This window comes from Nematolebias whitei, chromosome 12 (assembly GCF_014905685.2).
Source record: "Nematolebias whitei isolate Nwh7 chromosome 12, NemWhi1, whole genome shotgun sequence".
Classification (NCBI taxonomy): Eukaryota; Metazoa; Chordata; class Actinopteri; order Cyprinodontiformes; family Rivulidae; genus Nematolebias; species Nematolebias whitei.
The window spans coordinates 25500852-25526091 of NC_056509.1; the positions used below are offsets into that span (position 1 = coordinate 25500852).

The 25240-nt window shown below is 42.5% G+C and overlaps 2 protein-coding genes across 2 annotated transcripts in view; both read right to left on the reverse strand.

The window, feature by feature from the left end:
• Nucleotides 1-306, reverse strand: part of LOC119418709 (mitogen-activated protein kinase-binding protein 1-like) — a 40701-nt gene extending 40395 nt beyond the window's left edge. Inside the window, exon 1 of the mRNA XM_037686041.1 lies at nucleotides 205-306. Within this exon, the coding sequence (XP_037541969.1) occupies nucleotides 205-306 (102 nt within the window). The remainder of the gene's footprint in view (nucleotides 1-204) is intronic.
• The window catches only part of fermt1 (FERM domain containing kindlin 1), a gene marked incomplete at its 5' end in the record, with an annotated part of 928370 nt that overhangs the window by 637357 nt on the left and 265773 nt on the right, over nucleotides 1-25240 (reverse strand).

The window sequence follows — 25240 nt, forward strand, 5'->3', positions numbered from 1 at the left end:
TTTGGACTAACTTTAGGACAGTTTTATAAACCCTCCACCTGTTTTGGACTAACTTTAGGACAGTTTTATAAACCCTCCACCTGTTTTGGACTAACTTTAGGAAGGCTTTATAAACCCTCCACCTGTTTTGGACTAACTTTAGGACAGTTTTATAAACCCTCCACCTGTTTTGGACTAACTTTAGGACAGCTTTATAAACCCTACCTTCCTGCTCGGGCAGTCTCCGCAGCTCTTTTTGCTCCTGACTGATGGAGACCGCAGCAGGTTCCTGATGCGGCTCCTGATGGTGAACCCGTCTCCTGGCATCTTGTCTTCAGGGACCAGGACCCGGAGGAGGACGTCTGTCCGCGGCTGCTGGTCCACCAACACCGAGCTGAACCTCCTCCAGAGAGAGCGGGAGGTTTAAAAAGTCCAACTATTACCTGCTGAGTAGTAACTCCTCTCCTGCCGCTCCGGCTTCTGTCCTGTCTGGCGGCGGCAGAGAAATAAAACGTGCCTCCGTGTGACGTCACTGCGCCGGCTCGTGATTAAATCAATCATTTTGATCTAATGATGGGATTACAGAGTCCTGCAGCTGAGAGGGGGTGTCTGGCTCTCTTATCTCATCAGCTCTATGTTAATAGCACTATTTGCCTAAACTGAAGCCATTTTGACTATTTTATATTTTACACTCAGCTGTTTTCAAACTGTTCAAATGACTCGGGACTGGTGTGAGCCAGCTAACACACCACTGAGAGCTAAATGACTGAGCTGTTAAAGAAGCACAACTCTAGATAAAATATACAAAGAGCAAAATGCTAACTAGAAATCTTAAAAACCAGCTAGAAGCTTGTGGTGGCAAAAGGCTAAGTAAAACCTAATACTAGCAAAAATGCTAGTTAAATGCAACTAATGGCTAAAAGTTGCAAAAGGCTAGCAATAAAGATAAAAGTAAAATGATATTTAAAACCTACAAGTTTACTCAATTATAAGTTGCAAAATTCTAGAAACTAAAACTACTCTCAGCTCCACATTGTTTCAAATAATCTGAAAGTCAGAGATTATTTGTCATTCACACCACATGTGGTACATGTGGTGGAAGGAAATTGTGTAGCATGGTCCCAGTTACATCCAACAATAAAATGTAAAAGAAAACCAGTAATAAGATCTAAGATATGAACTAAGAAAAACGTTAACTAAAAATACGTTAAGCACTAATACATAAAAACAAACAGATGAGCACGAATGAACACTAGAAACATTGCAACAGATCAGCAGCAACACGAAACAGATCAGCAGCAACATCGAAACAGATCAGCAGCAACATGAAACAGATCAGCAGCAACATTGAAACAGATCAGCAGCAACATGAAACAGATCAGCAGCAACATTGAAACAGATCAGCAACATGAAACAGATCAGCAGCAACAAAATGTGATTTTTCACAGTGATTATCCTGGTTAGAGATTCATGAGTCGAACAGCTTCAGGGCAGAAGCTGCGGTTTCACTCATATGTGCCGTGTAAATGGCCCCTCAGTCTTTCTACACGTAATGCTCCTTAACCTCCTTCCTGAGGGGAGTGGGACAAACGGTGTGTGTGCTGGGTGAGTGGGGTCCTTCATGATGCAGGTGGCCCTCTTCCAGCATCTGGAGGTGTAGATGTCTGTGATGGTGGGGAGGCCGACTCCAACAGACTTCTGTGCTGATGACCAGGAAGCTGACTACAGAGATGTTGTGGACAGTTTTGTGGAGTGTTGTGGACAGAACAACCTGCAACTCAACATCAAGGGTACTAAGGTGGACACTGTGGACTGCTACAAGTACCTAAACTGGACTGGACAGCTAACACCAACACCCTCTACAAGAAAAGGCAGTCGCCTTTTTCTTCTGAGGAGACTCGGGTCCTTTAACGTCTGCAGGACCATGCTGCAGATGTTTTACCACTTGGTGGTCTCCAGTGTTGTCTTCTACGCTGTGGTGTGCTGGGGCAGCAGGGTGAAGAAAGATGATGCCAAGAGACTCAATAAACTCATCCAGAGAGCTGGTGCAGTTCTGGGAGTTGAACTGCAGTCTCTGACAGAGGTGTCTGAGCAGAGGATGCTGAGGAAACTGCTCCAGATCCTGAACAACACGTCACACCCCCTGCATGACACCCTGGACTCTTACCGCAGCATCTTCAGTCGTAGACTGAGACCACCGAGGTGCTCCACAGAACACCACAGGAAGTCCTTCAAACGTTTACACTCCTCCCCCTTTCAATAAAAGTAATCCTGCACTACAATAAACACTTTGTTTCTGGCTGTAATTGTACTGTAATTTAATTTTTTTTTTTAATCTAAGGCTAATTTAGCATTTATACATCTAGAACATTTTAAAAAATACATTAAGGGTGTCAATGCAGTTACCGTCCAAAAACTCCAGAGACAAAAATCATTTCAAAAATAGACAAGGCTGTATTTTAATATATAAATTGTAAAAGTGGCAGCACGGTGGTGCAGTTGGTAGAGCTGTTGCCTCTCAGAGAGGTGGCCAAATGATCAAATCCTGGCTGGGGGGCCTTTCTAGGTGGTTTGCATGTTCTCCGTTTGCATGTTCTCTCCGTGCATGCGTGGGTTTTCTCCAGGTACTACATAAGCTGATTGGTAACTGAATTGTCTCTAGGTGTGAGTGAGTGAATGGCTGTCTCATTTGTCCCTGTGATGGACTGTAGACCTGTCCAGAGTGTCCCTCCCCTCTTGCAGTGATGCTGGACATGGGCACCAGTGACTCCTGTGACCCGAAAAGGAAGAAGCGGGTAAAGATGACGGATGCACCATCATTTCCGGACTATAAATCACAACTTTTTTCACGTTTTGAACACCACAGATTATACAATGCTACAGCCAATTTAAGGATTTTTTTTAATGGGCTAACGAGCTTCATGCCACCAAAACATTTAGCTTCGTCACACACAGAGCTGCTCAATATACATCTCTCTTGGGGGGTAGCGATCAATGACTTCCTGATAGACATAAAAAAAATTATATATATATATATATATATATATATATATACTGTTCAGAAAAAAAAAAATTTACTGCATTTGTACACGTTACCGGTACGCATTTAATTAAAAGTTAAATATATATATATATTTGTGTAAATGTTACAACGTGAACACCCTCTGCTTATAGACAAGTGTGGCCTATTTATGTAAAATTTAAGTTATCTTGTTAAATTTAGCGGACGCGGCTTATATTCAGGTGCGCTCAATAGTCCAGAAATTACAGTATGTGTAAAAGACCCAAGAATAAAAGTTGATGTTGCCACCACAAAAAATAACCCCCGATGGCATTAGATGACACCATTTTATGAGACGTTACGTTTACCACTTTGCTGTTTACATGCCAAAGCCATGCTAGCACTCGAGACAGAAACAGACTGAAAAGTAAGCCTCAAGTAGTCACTATGTGAAAACTACAGTTTGTATCTTAAAACTTCTGAAGGTGAGAGAAACAGGACTCAGCTTGTTCCACAAGAGAATTTTAAAAGTTTCTGTTTTACAGGTTAGGGTTCAAGTATTTGGAGGGACATACAGCTTACCAGTATGTTAACAGGACAACTCCTAAACTGCTGGTCTCAACAGCAAAACTGTCTCACTGATGAAATCAAAATGGAAAAAGAGCATTTTTAGTTTTTTAAGGCGTTGAGTTGGTCTCAGTGAGTCAAGATGTTTGCTCTAAATGTCAACCTGTACAGGAACATTGAAACAGCACACACTCAAGTTATTTTCTGTTAACTTCAAAAGGTGTTTATTGTACAGTGATTACTTGGGTAAAGACGGTTCAAACCATAGCAGATAAAAAATTTGCTTAAAAGTTTTTTTTAACAATTTGTTCAAAACTATGACAAACTTACCACTTGTCTAGAAAAACAGTCTACCAGTAATTTTTTTACAAGACATTTTATTTATAAAACTCAGTGTTTCAAAAATCATACTCCCACAGAAAATCATTTCATGTGATAAAAGCCCAAAACTTCATAATTTTTTAATGCAAATACGACATAGGTATTTTTTTTTTATTATTGTTTGCAACGTATAAACTGTGTAAATGGATAAGTTTTACTTCAGTACCAGTACAAATGACTGCTCAGTAATGTTTATTAAAAAAGGATCTGAGAGTCGGTGGATGGTTTAAAGTGCAACTACAAGTCATTTTTCATTGTTTGGAGACAGAACGGGCAATTATTGTTGGAACGTCACAAACAAGGAAAAACATTTGAGGCTTGGAGCAGTGTGAGGTTTAGCATCAATCACTCAGTCCCTACAGTGATTCTGTTTTTTGCATAAAATAAATCAACGGCTTTAAGCACAATAATTTGACTAAAATGTCAAGAACCTGACACACGTACAAAACTTGACAAAATGTGTGGCATCTCCCAGACTTCATTCGTACATTCAGCAGGTCACGTAACGCCATTTTATCTTCTGCCTTTTGACACAGTATGAAAGAAGCCCAGTACGTTTGTTTTAACATAAAAATAAGAGAAGAGCAGCACTGAGTAGACGATCTCACCCATGATCCTTTGGTTTTTCAAACAGGCACATAAAGTGAAGCTTTCAGTCAGTCATTTGATTCTCAACACCAAGAAACAGGAGAGAAAGGCAGATAAAATGCTCCGGTTCTGAGAGGAAGACGTTTTGTTTCCACATGTGAGGTGTAAGGCAGAGGTCGCGACCATCTGTTTGCAGTTCATGCATATTCCATGTCAGGTTCCAGCTCCTTCTCCACGTCTATCCAGGAGCGTTTCTTGGCACTGGGGAAGTCCTTTCCCAGTGAGCCTCGCGTCAGCGGTCGAGACGTGTACGCCTCTCCTTCAGACTTTGTCGAATTGAGGCCGCAGGTTGAGAACCGAACGGGGCTCTTGTCATCGGACGAGGCCCGTTTCGCTGAAGGTGTTTGTGAATTCGCCCGCCTTTTTTTCGGAGGCCTACCTCTGCGTCGTTTGGCCGGAGCAGGACAACCAGTGTCGTCACTGGCCTTGTTTGGAGCATCACTTACCTCTACGTTTTTTGTCTCCACTGTAAGGTTGTCACTTTTGCTCTCTACAAGCAGCGGAGGTATTGTAATGTAAATTATACTTTTGTCTGTCTCGTTTTGTTTACCTGCACCAACAGGGGGGCTTTTGACCTCCATTGGCCCGCTACTGCGACAACATCCAACTGGAGGACTGGAATCAGGCTTGAAATCATCTGATGGAGGAGGAAGATGACTCACCTGATTAAAACACAGGTGAGCAGCAGCTGCAGGTTGGATCAGACCCAAATCTAAGTCTTGTTTTGTTTCAGAGGAATTTACATCCAGCGAAGGTGCAACGACTGATTGACTGTGAAGGTCCAGTTCGCCCAGGGGGGTCGTTCCTCCTGGAGGCCTTGGATTAGAATCTGACGTTCCAGCTTTGTTTTCCAAATCTGAAGGTTGGTCAGGTGGAAAGACGTTGCCCTCTAAGCTCTTGGACGAGTTCCCGTCAGAAGGCTGCACGTTAGCTGAAGAGCTAGCCTCGTCCTCTTCTATCTTCTGCTTGGAGTCCATCACCATGAGGGTATAAAAGCCTTGACCAACTGTAAAAAAACAATCAGCCAACAGTGAGACAGTATATTATATTAGATTAGATGTATTAGATTATATATAAATCATGCAAGCAGGATGATGGTAGCTTACTTGGCTTCAAAGATGAAGGAAGGATGAGTCTGCCGGTTTTGGAGCGAATCAGAGGAAGAGAAGAGAGCAGCTGTGGAGGCATGACGTTGGCTGCAGAAGAACTAGATACGGGTCCATTTTGGGTCTGGGGAGCTTGGTCATTTGTTAGACAATAAGGTAAGGTAGCCGGGTCTGTATCTCCAGATGCTTCCTGACTCGTGGTTGAAGGAGGTTCACCATGCCGACTCCCTGTCTGTGATGGTGGAACAGTGACTGCCTGACCTGAGAGGGACGCTGCCTGAGATGAAGATTGTTGCCCAGATACTTGATCTGAACCATGATCCACAGCTTTGCCAGGATGAAGCAAGGTTAGTAACATCAGTAATTTTTTCTGGGCAGTCGTAAGCTGCTGGGCTCGAGTTGGGGGCTCGTAGTCAAGTTGGTGCAGAGGTAGGGGCTGGAGATGTGATGTGGGGGCAGTGGCCTCAAGAAGTGCAGCTTTGGTCTGCAGCATCTGGGAAAAGACAGGCTTCCATTTCATATCCTTCTCTCGTTTTTTCTGTCGCTCAAAGATCTCTTTCAGCTTCTTCTGAATCAGGACTTTATACTTCCCTAAGAAAAAAAAAAGTCAAATTCATATGAGTGTTTTCAGTTAAAAAGGTAGAAAACGCACACACACACACCTGCTCTGTTCATGAGCAGCTGCATCTCTATGCCTCATGGCAACTTGAAGACTTTCTACTATAAGTTGAAACATTTAATCTGTTGGCAATCCAACACTTTGGATTTCTTTGATGTTTTACTGAATACCAAATTTCAACTACAGTAAATTCTGAATGTGTAAATCAGAACAACACAATGGCAACAAACAGCAGAGACAAACCTGACGCTATGGACAGCTTGTGCACGTAGACCATCTGTTCTTTAATCAGCTTCTCCTTCTCCTCCTCGAGACATCTGGACGTCTCGGTTAACACCTGAATTTCTTTTATAGCCTAAAAACCAAAAAAAAAGTAAAGAATAGGTTTATGACATTGATACATGAAGCACAAATTTACTTTTCAAACTTGAAACAAACGGAATGCTGATGTCCCTTGTCATGGAGGGTTTTGAATGGTGAATGTAGCTTTGAGATGAGTGTTTTTCTGGACTGGAATTAAACAGGGAAAGCAAGAAAACATTAATATTTTTAGTTCAAGATACTCAAATGGGTAAGAGTTACACTAAGGAGAAGAACAGGAGTACATTTTTTTATTTGCTATCCCCAGGCAGCGCAGAGTGATGGATCCTGGTAAGTACAAGGAGCAGTTTTATCCACCGCTAGGTGCAATGGCGAAGCCAGGGGGGTGGCCAATGGTGGCCTTGGCCACCCCAATCATTTGAGGAAACTATATTTTCAAGCAGTGTAAAAATTAAAAAGCAACGTTTCCTCAAATAATAGGGTAGTCCAGTTTACACTTACACACACACACACACACACATATACATTATATATATACATATATATATATATATATACACACAAACCGGATTCCAAAAAAGTTGGGACACTAAACAAATTGTGAATAAAAACTGAATGCAATGATGTGGAGGTGCCAACATCTAATATTTTATTCAGAATAGAACTCAAATCACAGATCAAAAAGTTTAAACTGAGAGAATGTATCATTTTAAGGGAAAAATCTGTTGTTTCCAAATTTCATGGCATCAACAAATCCCAAAAAAGTTGGGACAAGTCCATTTTTACCACTGTGTGGTAAAAATAGCGTTTTTACCCCTTCTTCTTACAACACTCAACAGACGTCTGGGGACAGAGGAGACCAGTTTCTCAAGTTTAGAAATAGGAATGCTCTCCCATTCATGTCTAATACAGGCCTCTAACTGTTCAATCGTCTTGGGCCTTCTTTGTCGCACCTTCCTCTTTATGAAGCGCCAAATGTTCTCTATAGGTGAAAGATCTGGACTGCAGGCTGGCCATTTCAGTACTCAGATCCTTCTCCTACGTAGCCATGATGTTGTGATTGCTGCAGAATGTGGTCTGGCATTATCGTGTTGAAAAATGCAGGGTCTTTCCTGAAAGAGATGACGTCTAGATGGGAGCATATGTTCTTCTAGAACCTGAACATAGTTCTCAGCATTAATGGTGTTTTTCCAGACATGCAAGCTGCCCATGCCACAAGCGCTCATGCAACCCCATACCATCAGTGATGCAGGCTTCTGAGTGGAGCGTTGATAACAACTTGGGCTATCCTTGTCCTCTCTGGTCCGGATGACATGGCGTCCCAGTGTTCCATAAAGAACTTCAAATCATGATTCATATGACAACAGAACAGTCTTCCATTTTGCCACACTCCATTTTAAATGACCCCTGGCCCAGTGCAAACGTCTGAGCTTGTGGAGCTTGCTTAGAAATGGCTTCCTCTTTGCACTGTAGAGTTTCAGCTGGCAACGGCGGATGGCACGGTGGATTGTGTTCACTGACAATGCTTTCTGGAAGTATTCCTGAGCCCATTCTGTTATTTCCTTGACAGTGGCATTCCTGTTTGAGGTGCAGTGACGTTTAAGGGCCCAGAGATCATGAGCATCCAGAATAGTTTTAAGGCCCTGACCCTTACGCACAGCGATTGTTCCAGATTCTCTGAATCTTTTGATGATGTTATGCACAGTTGATGATGATAACTTAAAAGTCTTTGCTATTTTACGCTGGGTAACACCATTCTGGTATTGCTGCACTATCTTTCTGCACATCAATGGTGGAATTGGTGATCCTCTTACCATCTTGGCTTCTGAGAGCCACTGACACTCTAAGAAGCTCTTTTTATACCCAATCATGTTGTCAATTGACCTAATTAGTGTTAATTGGTCTTCCAGCTGTTCGTTATATGCTCAATTTCCTTTTTCCAGCCTATTATTGCTACTTATCCCAACTTTTTTGGGATTTGTTGACACTGAAATTTTGAATCAACATATTTTTCCTTTAAAATGTTACATTTACTCAGATTAAACTTTTGATCTGTCATCTATGTTATATTACGAATAAAATATTGACATTTGCCATCTCCACATCATTGCATTCAGTTTTTAGTCACAATTTGTTTAGTGTCCCAACTTTTTTTGGAATCTGGTTTGTGTGTATATACATATATACAGGTCCTTCTAAAAAAATTAGCATATTGTGATAAAGGTCATTATTTTCCATAATGTAATGATAAAAATGAAACTTTCATATATTTCAGATTCATTGCACACCAACTGAAATATTTCAGGTCTTTAATTGTTTTAATACTGATGATTAGGCAGGGCAGCCGGCTTGGGACCCGAAAGTCCCAGGTTTGATCCCCAGTCACTGCACATCACGTGGCGTCTCTGGGCAGCACGTCTAATCCCCAAAATGTCCCCCGGGCGCTTTCAATAGCTGCCCACTGCACCACCTGGTGGTGGATGGGTTAAATGCAGAGACTAATTTCACCATTGTATGGAAACATACAGTGCTGACATTGTGATGACATTATGGAAAATAATGACCTTTATCACAATATGCTAATTTTTTGAGAAGGACCTGTACATATATACCTACCTACCTACCTACCTACCTACCTACCTACCTACCTACCTACCTCCATCCATCCATCCATCCATCCATCCATCCATACATCCATACATCCATACATCCATCCATCCATCTTGGATTTTGACTTAACACAATAGTGACTTAATTTTAGATGTAGCAATACACCAAAATGGAAGTTGGTTCCTCCCTTATTTTTTGAGTTATGCTCACAACACAGATGGACAGACAGACGAATGGAGGGGATTTCCAATTCCCCCCTTTGCTCCCTGACAGGGAACAATATTTTGTGTCTCACAAACACACTTAAATTTAAAGTTAGCACTGATCTGAATAAACAGCATATACTAGCATTAGTGGCATGGAGGCTGCACAGCTGCAGAAAAGAAAAGCTTTGCAGAGAGTGGTGAAGGCTGCACAGAAGTCTGTTGGAGTCAGACTCCCCACCATCACAGACATCTACACCTCCAGATGCAGGAAGAGGGCCACCTGCATCATGAAGGACCCCACTCACCCAGCACACACACTTTTTGCCCCAATCCCCTCAGGCAGAAGGTTGTGGAGCATTAAGTGTAGAACCATGAGACTGAGGAACAGCTTCTACCCTGAAGCTGTTAGTAGGGATGGGGCCGATCCGATCCAGTATCGGTATCAGCCTTCGATACCAGCAAAATTTACGTATCTGATTTTTCCGATCCACCTGCCGATATTTCCAATCCATGTATGTCTGTAGTTGCACTGCAGTTGGCTTCAAACTATGGAATGGATTTCCTGAACGGCGGCGTGTCTCATGAACCCAGAGTAACAAGACCCGCCTCACATTCAGGAAATTCAGTTCATAGTTTGCAGCCAGCTACAACGTGAGGACTGAGTTAGCAGCACTGTGGCTAACAGCTAACCAACTTTTCATCTAAACATGTCCGCTGTGTGGAAGTATTTTACACTAGAAACACCACAAAACAAGACAGCAATGTGCAATGTCTACAGAGCCATAGCGCCACATTAAACCGCGGTAAAGTTAGTTTTACGTTGGACATTCAAGCTCCGTGGCTTCAGCGGTCTGCTCCTCTTTGCTCATCCCAAAAGAGGCGACTCGACCCCGGCCAGCCGTGTCCAATCTGCCCCGCTCAGTCTGCCCATCTCTGAGGAGGGACAGACTGAGCGCGGCTGCCCCAAATCAGGCTGCCTGCTTCGGATTGAACAAGAAGAAAACATCGCTGAAACCACAGAGCTCAAATGTTTACAGAGAAGTTTCTAAACTTCATAATTAATGACCAACCACTATCAGTTGTAGAAAATGAAGGATTTCTCAGCTTGTTACTTGCAGCCAAGATATAGTTTACCCTGCAGGAGATATTTATCAGTACAACAGACGATCATAAAAAAACATGATTTGAAAATTATATTAAAAACAAAAACAGCTACATTAAAAAATGATGTAAATACTAAAAACAGGAACATGTCTGTTGGTTTATGCCATGAAATTAGCAGGTGTTTGAAGACATTTAACATTTTATTTAATTCATTTATGGATTCATTTAAACGAAACAAAATGAAAAAAATAAATCATCAAAATGAAAACATTGAATGAAAAGAGTGCAGAAAGAAGAAAAAAATTCTTATATGTGCCCCTTATTTAAGAAAAATATAAAATAACTTTGAACAATCACTTAAATTAATCACTTTAATATCCACTTTAAACCTAGGAATAAAAAGAAACATGTTTTGTGTTAGCAGAATTTAATTCTAACTTTAAAACGTATCCAACATTAATACAACTTACATCAAATTGCCTTTTTGGACATGCATGCATATATTTGTATAAATTGTACTTGAGGAGATTATTACAGCTTCATATAAAATCAATAATGATCATGATATCGGAACTGGATCGGTATCGGCCGATATCCAGGCTTAGGTATAGGGATCGGAAGTTTAAATAAGTGGATCGGTGCATCCCTAGCTGTTAGACTCATGAATATCTAATCAGGATAATCACTGTGAAAAAAATAAAAAAATAATAAATGTAATGCACTTTAGTTGGTGACGTGTGACTTATCTGTGCTGCTGATTATCCATGCTGCAAATTATCTTATGCTGCTGTAATCATTCATACTTATCTGCTCACCAAAGACTCATGTTCAGGCTGCCGTTATGCTGTATTGTTTTACATTAGTGTTTAGCGTGCATCTTAGATCTTTTAGCGCACTGTTTGGCGTTCATTTAGCGTGTACCTTAGTGTATATCTTAAGCCCTATTTGCATGGAATTAGTTTTACCTAGGGACCACATGCTATTTGTAATAAATACGGAGATAGTCTGTGTTGTTAATTTCGTGCGAATCGGCCATGTCAGTAATTTGTAAAGTAAAAATTCCCCCGCAAATTACCTACTTTATTTTGCTGAACTCCGAGGTCCTTGAACTAATCAAATGCAAATAGGCATCTCTGTGATTTGGACAGAAATGGGCAGGATCCGATACGTAATGAGGCATTTTTGTTTAAGCAAAATCATTTGGAAAATATAGAACAAGGCTAATTTAAATGAACGTGCTGCTCGCTTCGGCTTTAATTTATTAATTTTTTTATGCATTTTTCTTTTTCGCTTTGGCTTTTATGCTGCTACTTCCTTCACCACAGATGACAGGAGGTGCGGACAAACACGAGTGATCAATTCATCCATTTATTTACTCGCTTCTTCCTTTTCGGGTAGTTAGAGTCACTGGTGCCCATGTCCAGCCATCACTGTGCGAGAGGCAGGGGACACCCTGGACAAGTCGCAAGTCCCTTTCAACCGGCAGGTCAGCGGACGCTCATGCACACGGCTGGTGACAGCTGTCCATCTGAGCTTAATGTGGCTTTTTTTTTACCCCTTAAACCAGTCGGTCGGACCTGCCTCCTCCTCAACAAGTAGATGAACACAATTTTATATTGTGCATTTAGTTTTCTTCAGTGCTGATTCGTAAAACCACATCAAAACCCAAGACCATCCGGGACCGCACATTAAGCACATAATATGGACCGGCCCAGTCATGACAACGCAGCGCGTTAACATCATATCCAAAAGATGTCTGTAAATTTCAGCTAAATCGCAGGCTTTGGTTATCCCGTGCGAATGCGCTACATAAAAAGCAGACGTTGGGGAGTAATTTATTTATTACACGTGGTCCTTAGGTAAAACTAATCCCATGCGAATAGGGCTTTATTCGCCCTATTCGCATGGGATCACGTGAATCTAAAGGACTGTCTCCCAAGCTTTTATCAACATGTGGCGATTCCGACACGTGGAGACCACACGCTGGACCGTGTTTACACAAACGTAAAAGATGCGTACAAAGCCGAACCCCGCCCCCACCTAGGACTGTCAGACCACATCTCAATCTTCCTGTCTCCTGCTTACATGCCCCCGCTGAGACGCTCCAGACCGGTACAAAAGAAAGTTAAATGCTGGATCCAGGACAGTGGCCCCATACTGAGAGATTGTTTTGATCGAACAGACTGGCAGGCTTTCAGAGAAGCTGCTGAAAATGGAGGTTCGCTTGATCTTGACCAATACACATCCTCAGTTCTGGGTTACATTAGTACATGTACTGACACCGTCTCCACTATCAGAAATGTTAAAAGCTACCCAAACAGAAAACCTTGGCTGAATGCAGAGGTGCGTACCCTGCTGGAAGCCAGGAACACTGCCTTCAGGTCTGGAAGCTCAGAGGAGCCGAGTAGGACAAGAAAATAGCTGGTTGCTGGTATTAAGAGGGCCAAGGCCACATATGCACAGAGGATCGAGGGTCAATTAATCTCACAAGACCCTCGGAGCATGTGGAGGGGCATTAAGTGCATAACAGATTATAAAGGAAGGAGTGAACAATGCCCCAAAGACCCATCTCTGCCTGATGCCCTCAACAAGTTCTATGCACGCTTTGAAGACCCGAACAGACCACCCAGCACCAGACTCACCTCACCACCGGACGAAGAGCATCTCAGCGTGACCTCAGCAGAAGTAAGGAGTACCTTCAGGAGGATTAATCCGCACAGAGCAACTGGCCCAGACAACATCCCCGGAAAAGTGTTGAAGGAATGTGCTGATCAGCTCTGTGAGGTGGTGGCAGACATCTTTAACACCTCACTTACCCTGGAGACAGTTCCCACCTGCCTGAAGACTGCCACCATCATCCCAGTCCCAAAAAGCTCTACAGTGACTGGTCTGAATGACTATCGGCCAGTGGCCCTCACCCCGATAGTTGCTAAATGCTTTGAAAAACTGGTCATGACTCGCATCAAAACAACCATCAACATCAACGAGGACCCTCATCAGTATGCATACCGTGAGAACCGATCAACAGAGGATGCAATCTCCTCTGTGGTCCACACTGCGCTCAACCACCTGGAGCAGAAAAACTCTTACGTCCGTATGCTCTTTGTGGACTTCACATCCGCCTTCAACACCATGATCCCCCAAACCCTGATGGACAAACTATCCACACTAGGACTAAGCCCCTCCATCTGCAACTGGGTACTAGACTTTTTAACAAACAAACCATAGTTAGTGAGGATCCACAACCTCTCCTCCTCCACCATAACCCTCAGCACTGGCTCTCCTCAGGGATGTGTGTTGAGCCCCCTCCTGTTTACTCAGCTCACGTATGATTGTGCAGCTACCCATGCAGGCTGTCACATTGTAAAGTTTGCAGATGATACAGCGGTGGTGGGATGCATCACAAACAATGATGAGTCCAGCTACAGGCAAGAGGTGGAACACCTGGAGAGCTGGTGCAGAGAGAATAACCTTCACATCAATGTGAAGAAGACAAAGGAGATGATTGTGGACTTCAGAAGGAACAAAAACACCTACACCCCCCTGAACATAAGAGGATCTGCAGTGGAAGTGGTCTCCAGCTACAAGTACTTGGGTGTACACATGAATGACAACCTCAGCTGGAGCAACAACACCACCAGCCTGATCAAGAAAGCTCATCAGAGACTCTACTTCCTCAGACGGCTGAGGCGAGCTGGTCTGGGAAGCTCAGTCCTCACCTCCTTCTACCGGTGTGCAGTGGAGAGCATCCTGTGCTCGAGCATCAATGTGTGGCATGGAGGCCGCACAGCTGCAGAAAAAAAAGCTTTGCAGAGAGTGGTGAAGGCTGCACAGATATCTGTTGGAATCAGCCTCCCCACCATCACAGACATCTACACCTCCAGATGCAGGAAGAGGGCCACTCACCCAGCACACACACTTTTTGCCCCACTCCCCTCAGGAAGGAGGTTAAGGAGCATTAAGTGTAGAACCACTAGACTGAGAAACAGCTTCTACCCTGAGGCTGTTAGACTCATGAATCTCTAACTAGAATAATCACTGTGAAAAACCATATCATGTTGCTGCTGATCTGTTTCATGTTGCTGATCTGTTTCATTGTTGATGTGTTCATGCGTGCACATCTGCTCACAGACTCATGTTCATGTTTGTGCTGATGTTCAATGTTTTATGTTATGAGTGCTTAGTGTATATTTAGTTGATGTTTTTCTTAGATGTTATTACTGTTTTTCTTATACATTTTATTGTTGGATGTAACTGGGACCCTGTGTACATAATTTCGCTCCACCACATGTACCACATGAGGTGCGAATGACAATAAAGAAACTCTGACTCTGACTTTAGATCCTTATTTACTGTTGCTTTTTACGCTTTTTATTTGGCTATTTTTGGAACTGGGACCTTCAGAACATAATTTCGTTCTACCTCATATACCACGTGATGGAAATGACAATAAAGTTGACTTGGCCTATCAAGCAATAAACTTTACAAGTTTGAAAGCAAACTTTAAACTAAATATGTAACCATTGGTTTTAGTAAAACTTAGTACATCCATGACCAAAGTTTTGAGAATAACAAATATTAATTGTTTCGAAGTTAGCTGCTGCATCTATTACGATTGACACTTACAACTTACCCGTAGAATGTTATGATAAGGGTGATGAGATCAGTTGACATTATTTGCAAAGTCTTCCTTTGCCATGAAAATGAACAGGTGAGGTGTGCAGGCATCTGCATGCACATGAGACAAAAACTTCTGGAGGATGACATAGAATCAAGAAGTGCATCGAAGACCCAGATAGCAAATGGACTCCAAACCGGATACGTTCCGGAGCATACGGTACATCCAGAATGGATCATCAAAACGGACCCAGATCTGAGTCCACTTGCACACTGGAACGCATCTGGAACAGATAAGGAACACTGATCCGGATCGGATCTGGCCCGGACTCTATTCGGATCCACTCATTATGTGCCACATCCAGCCCAGATCTGTTCATAGAACACATCATCCGGCCCGGATCCATTTTGGATCCGTTCATAGAACACATCCAGCCCAGATCCGTTTTGGATCTGTTCATAGAACACATGCAGCCGGCCCGGATCAGTTCATAGAACACATCATCTGGCCCGGATCCGTTCATAGAACACATCATCTGGCCTGGATCCGTTCATAGAACACATCATCCAGCCCAGATCCGTCCATAGAACACATCATCTGGCCCAGATCCGTTCAAAGAACACATCATCTGGCCCGGATCCGTTCATAGAACGGCCTGGATCCGTTCAAAGAACACATTATCTGGCCCGGATCCATTCATAGAGCACATCATCCGGCCCGGATCCATTCATAGAACACATCATCCAGCCAGGAGTTGTTTTTGACCCGTTTATTATACTCATATCGGAGGTAGACTCATTTGGTCCAGAACCTTTATTTATCATGATACAAATAAAAACTTTACCAGCTCGAAAAAACTCCATAAAAATCCCACCAGTTTAACCTTTTTCACATGAAAATGAATTATTGTGAAGCTGCAAAATACATAAAATTGGGTTATTATTAAGAGTAAATGTACAGTTTTGAGGTTGCACAATGGTGCAGTTGGTATCACTGTTGTGTTACAATCCCAGCCAGGGGTCTTTTTGCATGGGGTTTGCATGTTCTCCCTGTACATGCATGAATTCTCTCTGGGTACTTAATCTCATCTGCTATCCACAAACTGTGCTGTACTGCTCTCCCTGCCTCCCTCCTGCTTTCTACCAGAACAATTACCTCCACCAATCTCCCTGGAGATCTATGGGGCATTAGTTTGATCCTTGTGATCATACGGTTGGTTGTATACACACTGTTCAACCAATTAAGTGGAATTAAGTTCACTTAAAAGAGCTGGCACAAACACCAGATTGACCAACACACAACTATAAGTGGCTAATAAGACAATAAACACAAAATACATGAAAAAAATGTGATAAAAGTCAAATTATTTGGTTGAACATAACATCAGTTACATGTTCATGTAATTTATAAGAAAACATGCAAATAAGGCAACCTGAAGTTTCAACTGCATTCACAAACATTAAAACAGTGCATAAGGAAATTAACAAAATACACACACACTCGCTTATTTAAATGAACAATAAAAAAAATAAACCAAAACTGGCTTAACATGTCATGTGTGTTAGATATTGTTGTCAGCAGGGTGAACCTTGTGTGTACTGTAATGTCTCCTTGAGGTTCTCCTATCTGCTGCCAGGCTGAACCACTGGATGGCATGCTGGCAGACAGCATACTCAGTAGAAGCACGAGTGACAGGATTTTTTCTGACAGAATCTGTAATCACAAAAGTAGATTTTCATTAAAAATATTAGCATCCGCCATCATAATGACAGTTTATAATGTGACAGTGACGGAGACTCGTCCTAAGATGCACAGCGCGCTGTTTAAACCAACAGTTTTAGAGGGGGGGTGGGGGACATAGAGGCAGCCACGCGCCGTTTACACTGACAGTTTTAGAGTTTTAGACCAGGGTGTGTGAGAGGAGACAGACAGACACACATCTCAGCCGCGCGCTGTCTGAACCGACAGTTTTGTTTTGTTTTTGGTGGGGGGAGAGACAGACGCACATCTGAGCCGTGTGTTGTTTGTACCGACAGTTTTCGAGTGGCGGGGGTGCGTTCAGCGTGAGGGTTCAGCATGAAGGAAGAGGCTGCCTTTAGCTTTTTAGCTAATGCACCTGCATTGCGAGCCGCTAGTTTAGTGTTACGTCAGTGCAGACAGGTGGTTGGGGGTGGGGTTCGGTAGACGGGGCGCCCCGCTTGTATAATGGTAGGGGAAACACTGTATATATATATATATATATATATATTTATTTATTTTTTTTACATTAGTGGACTATTGTTTCAACTCAATATGTTTTACTTGGATGAACCTAATCTGTTAGTCTGTAAGCCTATCACGATAAACAATAAATCAGTTAATCGCACGATGAATGAAAATTATCAACCTCATTTTCATTTACCGACTATCGTTTCTTCGTGTCGCTCTTTCTACTGAAGACACTGGATTACAAAAGGCTCAACTCTGGTGCTCTTCACTGACTCCTCCCTTTCTCTTTAAAATCGGTTTTAACTGCCCCAAATCACGTTTTTGGATCGGTTGAAACCCGTGCCTTCGTGTAAAAAGTTGTTTTTCTCTGCAAAAAGAAGCTGAGAACTTGTTTACTGATTTTTTATTAAAAGCTTTGTGTAAAAAATGCTATGCTAAAGAGCTCAAACCACACAAGAGTGTCCGCCATGTCAGGTCAAGGGACCTCCCTCCCATTTTTATTAAAGAGACACGCTGCTTAACTATCCATCCTTTGGATCAAACTGTCTTATACTGCCATCAGGTGGTCAAAAAAGGTACTACACCCCAAACAAATCAACATTTCTTTTAAAATTTGACAATTAATTATTGTTAACTTTCTAACAATATTATCGTTTATCGGAATAATTTTTGAGACAATTAATCGCCCAACAAAATTTGTTATTGTGACAAGCCTATTAGTCTGTTTAACTTATTTACTTTTAGGGATGCACGATATTATCAGCATGGTATAGGTATCGGACAATATTAGCGTTAAAATTCAATATCGGACATAGGCCATTCCATTAAAATAACTCTCAGATATAAAAGGCACAATTTTTGCCTGCAGCAACAGCACAATGTGAAGACGTTACAGCACAATGTGATGACGTCAAGTCCGCCTCATAGCAGAGAGTAAAATTCAAAATGTCGGCGGTGTGGAAGTTTTATTTTTCGTTGGTGAGGAAGTCGGATTCCGAAGATTTATAGACTACGTTGAGCCTCGTTACATCGTCCCCAGTCAGATATTTTTCCGACGTAACGTTACCAGAGTTACAAGCAGTCATTTCCAATGTCAATGAGAAGCTAATAGCCGATAGCACGACTTGGGTGAGTTTGACCACAGACATTTGGACGTCGTGTTAGCCCCATTAGCATGATTAGTCTTACGGCGCAATGGATAGACAAAAACTTTGAACTTAAAAAGGCTGTCCTTCATGCACAGGAGTGCGGAGGATCCCACACTGCAGCTAGGAACCTGGAACAAGCCTCCACAAGTGAGACAGCATTGCAGGTGACTAATGTTAATAAATAACATTTACCACTTTTTATTTACTATAAGTCAAAGTGCTATGCATTTCATATTGTATCTCGGTAAAAAAATTTAAAAATTAAAAAAAATATATATATATTGTATCTCGGTGCAATGATAATAAAGTTTTTATTCTGATTCTGATATGGCTGTTACTGAATATGTCACCAGCTCTTAAAGCTGTTGCACAATTTTTGTAGCAAGAGGGCTATGTTCTGACAAAGGAACATATAGACAATATTGGTATCGGTTATCGGCCAAATAAGTTTTGGCATATCGGATATCGGCCAAAAATCCAATATCGTGCATCCCTATTTACTTTAGTGCAGTTGAATCCAAATCCATTAAGTCTGTTTAATATTTATTTTAATAGTTAAAGCTACAGTATTGCCTTAGATTACTTTTATGGATGCAAATCCAGTTGGATCAACATAATTTACTTGTGTAAATTATACTGATGTGCAATGAGTGCTACAAACTGTGGATCAAATTTTAAAATTTTAAACATTTTACACCCAAATAAGATAGAGTGACCCAAGGCAAGCTAATTGGATTAACGTAACTAAACAGCTTAATGTTGAACAACTTCATTAAATTCTGTGGAAATCATTTCCAATATTTTTTATTTTGATCCATCCATTTTCTTCCGCTTATCCGGGGTCGGGTCGCGGGGGTAGCAGCCTAAGTAGGGAGGCCCAGACTTCCCTCTCCCCAGCCACTTGGGCCAGCTCTTCCGGGGGAATCCCAAGGCGTTCCCAGGCCAGCCGAGAAACATAGTCCCTCCAGCGTGTCCTGGGTCTTCCTCTGGGCCTCCTTCCGGTGGGACGTGTCCGGAACACCTCACCAGGGAGGCGTCCAGAAGGCATCCTAAACAGATGCCCAAGCCACCTCAACTGGCTCCTCTCGACGTGGAGAAGCAGCGGCTCTACTCTGAGTCCCTCCCGGATGATATTAACAAATTATTTCTTTGTGTGTGTCTGTTGAAAAAAACTTGCTACGGCTACATGAGAATTTTTTTAAAAACATTAATTACAAATACTTACGTATGAGCAATGCTTTTGATGCCATCTGACTGAAAGATTTTTCCATTGACACATTTCCAATTGATCATTTTTCCAACATCATCATTGAACCTGTGAGCCAGGATGTTCCATGTTACACGTTGTGTCTTGGCCCCAGATTGCTGCCAGGAAGGAAATCTAAAATGGAACAAAGAAAAAAGCGACAGTTAAAATTTAATCTCGATTGATTATACAGAAATGTTAAAATGCACTATGCCCTTAAGGGCATATGACACACATGAAACTATTCTCTGTACAAAATAGAGATCTCGCGTGCAGTTCAACTCCCCTTTCCTTCATGTGTATACACACACAATCTATTAAGCATCCAGCGCCTGAATGGAAAGAAAGTGCAGGGTCCTGACGGAGACTCCCATCTCTGTCTAAAAACCTGTGCTGATAACCAAAGCCCCATCTTCACTCACATCTTTAACCAGTCTCTCAAACTGTGAGGTTCCCAACTGCTTAAAATGCTTCATCTGGGCCCCCAAGAAACACGTTGTCACAGGATTAAATGACCTGTTGCTCTGACATCTGTGGTCAGGAAATCCTGTAAGTGCCTGGTAGTGAAGCAGACCCTCTGCTGGATCCCAGTTGCTTATCAGGCTAACAGGTCAGCAGAGGATGCAGACAGCCTGGGTCTACACTTCATCTTGCGCTACCTGTATGTCACAACCACGCATCCAGACATATGTCATGATCCTTATTGTGGACTTCAGCTCTGCTTTCAACACCATCAACCCAGACATCCTCCACCAGAAGCTTCCTCACTGATCGGCAGCAGCAAGTGAGGCTGGAAAGCATATTCTTCAGCTCAAGAACCATTAACACCAGCACCCACAGTGGTGAGTTCTCTACCCACTCCACCATGTACACAAATGACTGCACCAGACCAGTCAATGAAACTCCTCAAGTTTGCAAACGAAACCGCTGTTATCCGCCAGGACAATGACGAGTCTGGATACAGAAAGGAAGTGGATTGGCTGGTCCACTGGTGCGGTCAGAACTACCTGGAGCTTAAGCCGCTGAAGACGGTGGAGACAATGGTGGACTCCAGGAGAACCCCACCCCCCTACAATGCCTCCCCTCACCATCCTCAAACACACTGTCAATTGTGGATCATTTCCAGTTCAAGGCACCACCCTTTCTCAAGACAAGGCTAAATTTGATTATGATTCTATAGACAAAGTTTAAATAATAGTTCTCATAAGAACTGTATAAATGATGGGGGAGAAACACTCATTTAAAAACAATTATTTAAAATCTTTTATATTTCCATACTTGAAATGTAAAGGATTTTAAAGGCTCAACTGATCATTAAAAAATGTAGATTAGAATCTGATTACGTAAAGTGAGTCTGGACTGAAAAAAACAAAACGAATAAACTCACCAAAGTTTGCTTCAGTTGAGAATGAGCAGGATCTTGGAGCAAGTTTTCAAAACTTTCAACTGCCACCAGTGATGATAATGGAAACTGCACAGGGATAGGCATGTCCACTTCCTGGGCAGATTGGTTAAGCTTGCTGGTTATATAATTCACCTTGGCAAGTACTTGCTCTTGTTGGTGTTTCATATATATTCCATCAAGCTTATTATATGGACTAGTGCAGCTGTTAGGAAGAATGGAAATATAAATCAACTTCAGTCCAACTAGAACAACACAATGAAGAAGAAAGCAATAATAACCTGATGCATGCTCAATAATCCAGGTAGAAAATTTTCAAAAAGTTCAATCTGGTCCTCTGGACATACAAAAAAACAAAACAAAGCAAAAAATTGTAGAAACGTTTTGTCTCTCATCCGAGAGACTTCCTCAGTCTGAGGAGCTGTATTCAGCTCAGTCTCTTAAATAGCACCTTCTCAAAGTGGATCAACCAGTTTGCTGCTGACAACCAAAACCAGCTGCTCACATGGTCAAGAAGGACCATCAGCCTAACAATGGATCATTAGCACACTGATGGCTGTTTACTATTCACAGGGGGTTGAGTGATACTAGCAATAACAGCATTTTAAGAGGGGGACAGTTGGACCCGGAGGCCTCCACCCCTGTTTAATGATGGACGATTTCTTTTCACAAAGATGGCCTCCTTTACTCCTCTCTCAAACCATTGTTCCTCTCTGTCCAGGATGTGAACATCTTCATCCCTGAAAGAGTGACCGCTGGCCTGGAGATGAGTGTAGACCGCAGAGTCCTGGCCTGATTATGTTGATCTTCTGTGCTGGGCCATCCTTTTGGCCAGTGGCTGTTTAGTTTCCCCGATGTAAGACTGATCACAGCCCTCCTGACACTGAACAGCATACACAATATCACTCTGTTTGTGGCGGGGGACTGGATCTTTGGGATGAACCAGTCTTTGCCGTAATGTATTTTGGGGTTTAAAAGCCACTGGGACGTTATGTTTAGAAAATAAACGTCTCAGTTTCTCTGATACTCCCTCAACATACGGAATGACCACTGGTCTGGGTTCCTCCTTTTCACCTGATGGCTGACTGGAGTCCTGTTTGGGTGTCTTCTCTGCTTTCAGGAAGGCCCAGTTAGGATATCCACATTGATCTAGAGCCTGTCTTGTGTGGCATTTCTCCTTCTGCCTGGCTCCTGAGCTAGTGGGGATGCTGTCTGCTCTGTGATACAGAGTCCTGATGACTCCTAACTTGTGCTCCAAAGGGTGATGGGAGTCAAACTGCAAATATTGGTCTGTGTGGGTGGGTTTGCGGTACACCTTGGTTTGCAAACGTCCTCTCTCAGAGACTGAGACCTCACAGTCCAAGAAAGCCAACCTGACATTTTTAACATCTTCTTGTGTGAACTTGATGTATTTATCCACAGAGTTGATGTGGTCAGTAAAATGTTGGACTTCCTGAGATTTAATTTTAACCCAGGTGTCGTCAACATACCTGAACCAATGACTTGGTGGTGTCCCTGAAAAGGACGTCAAGGCTCTCTTTTCTACCTCCTCCATGTACAGGTTGGCAACAATAGGAGAAACTGGAGACCCCATAGCACACCCATGTTTCTGCCTATAACACTGCTCCCCATATGTGAAGTAGGTTGACTGCAGGCACAGTTTCAAGAGTTGACACAGTTGTTCTGTGGAAAGCGTGGTCCTGCTGCTCAGAGTGGTGTCTGATTTTAATCTTAAACTGACCACCTCTACTGCATCATCAACAAGAATGCACATAAAAAAGAGTGATGTGACATCAAAAGAGACCATTGTTTCATCAGTCTCCATGATGATATCCCTCACCTTATCTACAAAGTCCATGGTGTTCTGTATGTGGTGTTCTGAGCTGCCAACTAAAGGGATGAGTACAGACGCCAGATATTTGGAAACATTGTAAGTGACAGAGTTAATCATGCTAACAATTGGTCTTAAAGGTACACCTTGTTTGTGGATTTTAGGTAAACCATACAGACTAGGTGTGGCCTCCCCTGGGTAGTCTGTGGTACAGAAGACGGTCAATAGCCTCGTCCTGCTCCAAATTCTTCAGGCAATCTATTAACTTCTTCTTGTAGCCACTTCCTGGATCTCTTTTCAGAGGTTCATAAGTGGTTAAGTCACTAAGGAGTGTCATAACTTTCTCATAATAGTCTTTCTGGTTCAAAATCACTGTGCACCTTTCTTTGTCTGCTGGGAGAATGATGATGTTTTCGTCCTTGCTAAGAGTGGTGAGTGCATCCCTCTCCTCTCTACTGATGTTGGAAGGTGGTGGTTTGGCATTATTGAGGCAGGATGAAACTTTGATTCTGAGCTGTTCTGCTCCACCCTCTTTCATTTTGTTGTTGCAGATGGCTGACTCAGTAGCTGTGATCATCTCCACCAGAGGAATTCTACTTGGTGCAACCGCAAAGTTCAGTCCCCTGGCAAGAATCTTTGTCTCCGGCTGGGTGAGCTGTCTGTCAGATAAATTCTTCACCCACTTTTCTGTCTCCCTGGCATGTAATTGACTACTGGAGTGTTGTCCTACACTGAATGTGGTGTTATTGGAATAGTGATGGTGTTTATGGGTCTCAAGTAAAGTTCTTAAAATTGTTGATCTGAGAAGTAGCTCGTATGATGAGCTCAGCAGATAGAAACTCTGGGTCAGTACATACCAAGAAGATGAACATACAAAGGGAAACACTCAAATGTTTAATTCAAATCCCATGACTATATGATATATTACTCACTAGAGCAGGGAATGGTGCCCAAGTCATTTCTACCTCTTAGCCAGTTAGGCATGTGCATGTGGCTTTCAGAAGAGGTTTGCTGTTCTGCTGGCCAACATTCAATTTGCGTTGGTGGAATGGGTGGAGAGGGACAACTGTGCTGCTCCTTGGCACATGGCAAGGTGGTGGTGGGACAGCAGGAGCTGGCGGTTGTGTTGAGGGTTTGGGTTGCACCCTGGCTCTCTTCCTTTGTTCATCTTCCTCACGGTCATCATCCAAATCTCCCAAAAAATGTCTACATTGGAGAGGAAAAATAATCAGTCAGTCATCATAATAACCTCCCTAAATAATTATAATATATTAATAACAGTAACATCTTCATTTCTACTTAAGCACGTTAATATAAAAAAATCTCTTCAAATTGTCATCAGCTAAGCTGCAATTATTTTTTTATACCGAGTTATTTGTTTATCAGTGTATACCAGGGATGTGCAACTTCAGGCCTCGAGGATGTCCTGCAGCTTTTAATGTGTCTCTGCTTAAAACACACCTGAGTTAAATAATGAGGTCATTAGCAGGACTATGAACTTGACTGCATACTGACAAGGTAATTCAGCCATTTCATTCAGCTGTACTGGACATGGGACACATCTAAAAGTTGCAGTTCACCGGCCCTAGAGGCCTGGACTTGAAGACCCCTGATGTATCCTCTAATTGTGCACGTCTGCACAGCACTGTTTTCCATTACGGCTGTTTTTGCATGTGGGTTTCAAACAGTTAAAAGTAGAATTTGCAGAGAAATATAAAACTACAAAATGCTATCGCCTTTTGCTTTGGTCGCATGTCCTCTTTTTCCTCTTTTGTTTGCAATTCTGAGGTGTTGCACAACAGTGACCTATTCAGGTGGTGACGTGCCTCAAGGTACTGCTCTAAAAAAAGGTAAAAAAATAATAATAATAATAATTCAGACAATCATAACATGGAAAATATAGTTTGATACTTTAGTACATTTCTAGAGGAAGTGGTAGTGCAGAGGTTAGAGAAGGTGGGCCTGTGATTGGAAGATTGCTGGTTCAACTGCCCGTACAGACAGCATAAAAATGTGGGTGGGATTGGTGAAGCACCCACACCTGTCTCCACCCTCATAATTAGAATGACATTATTCATCTATGGGCAGCAGGGGCGTCCAGCTGTGTCCTCTTGGACACAGGCAGATAAGGACCTCCGCGGGCGAACCAGGGACGAGGACCTCCTCAGGCGAACCAGGGATGAGGACCTCCTCAGGTGAACCAGGGACGAGGACCTCCTCAGGCGAACCAGGGACGAGGACCTCC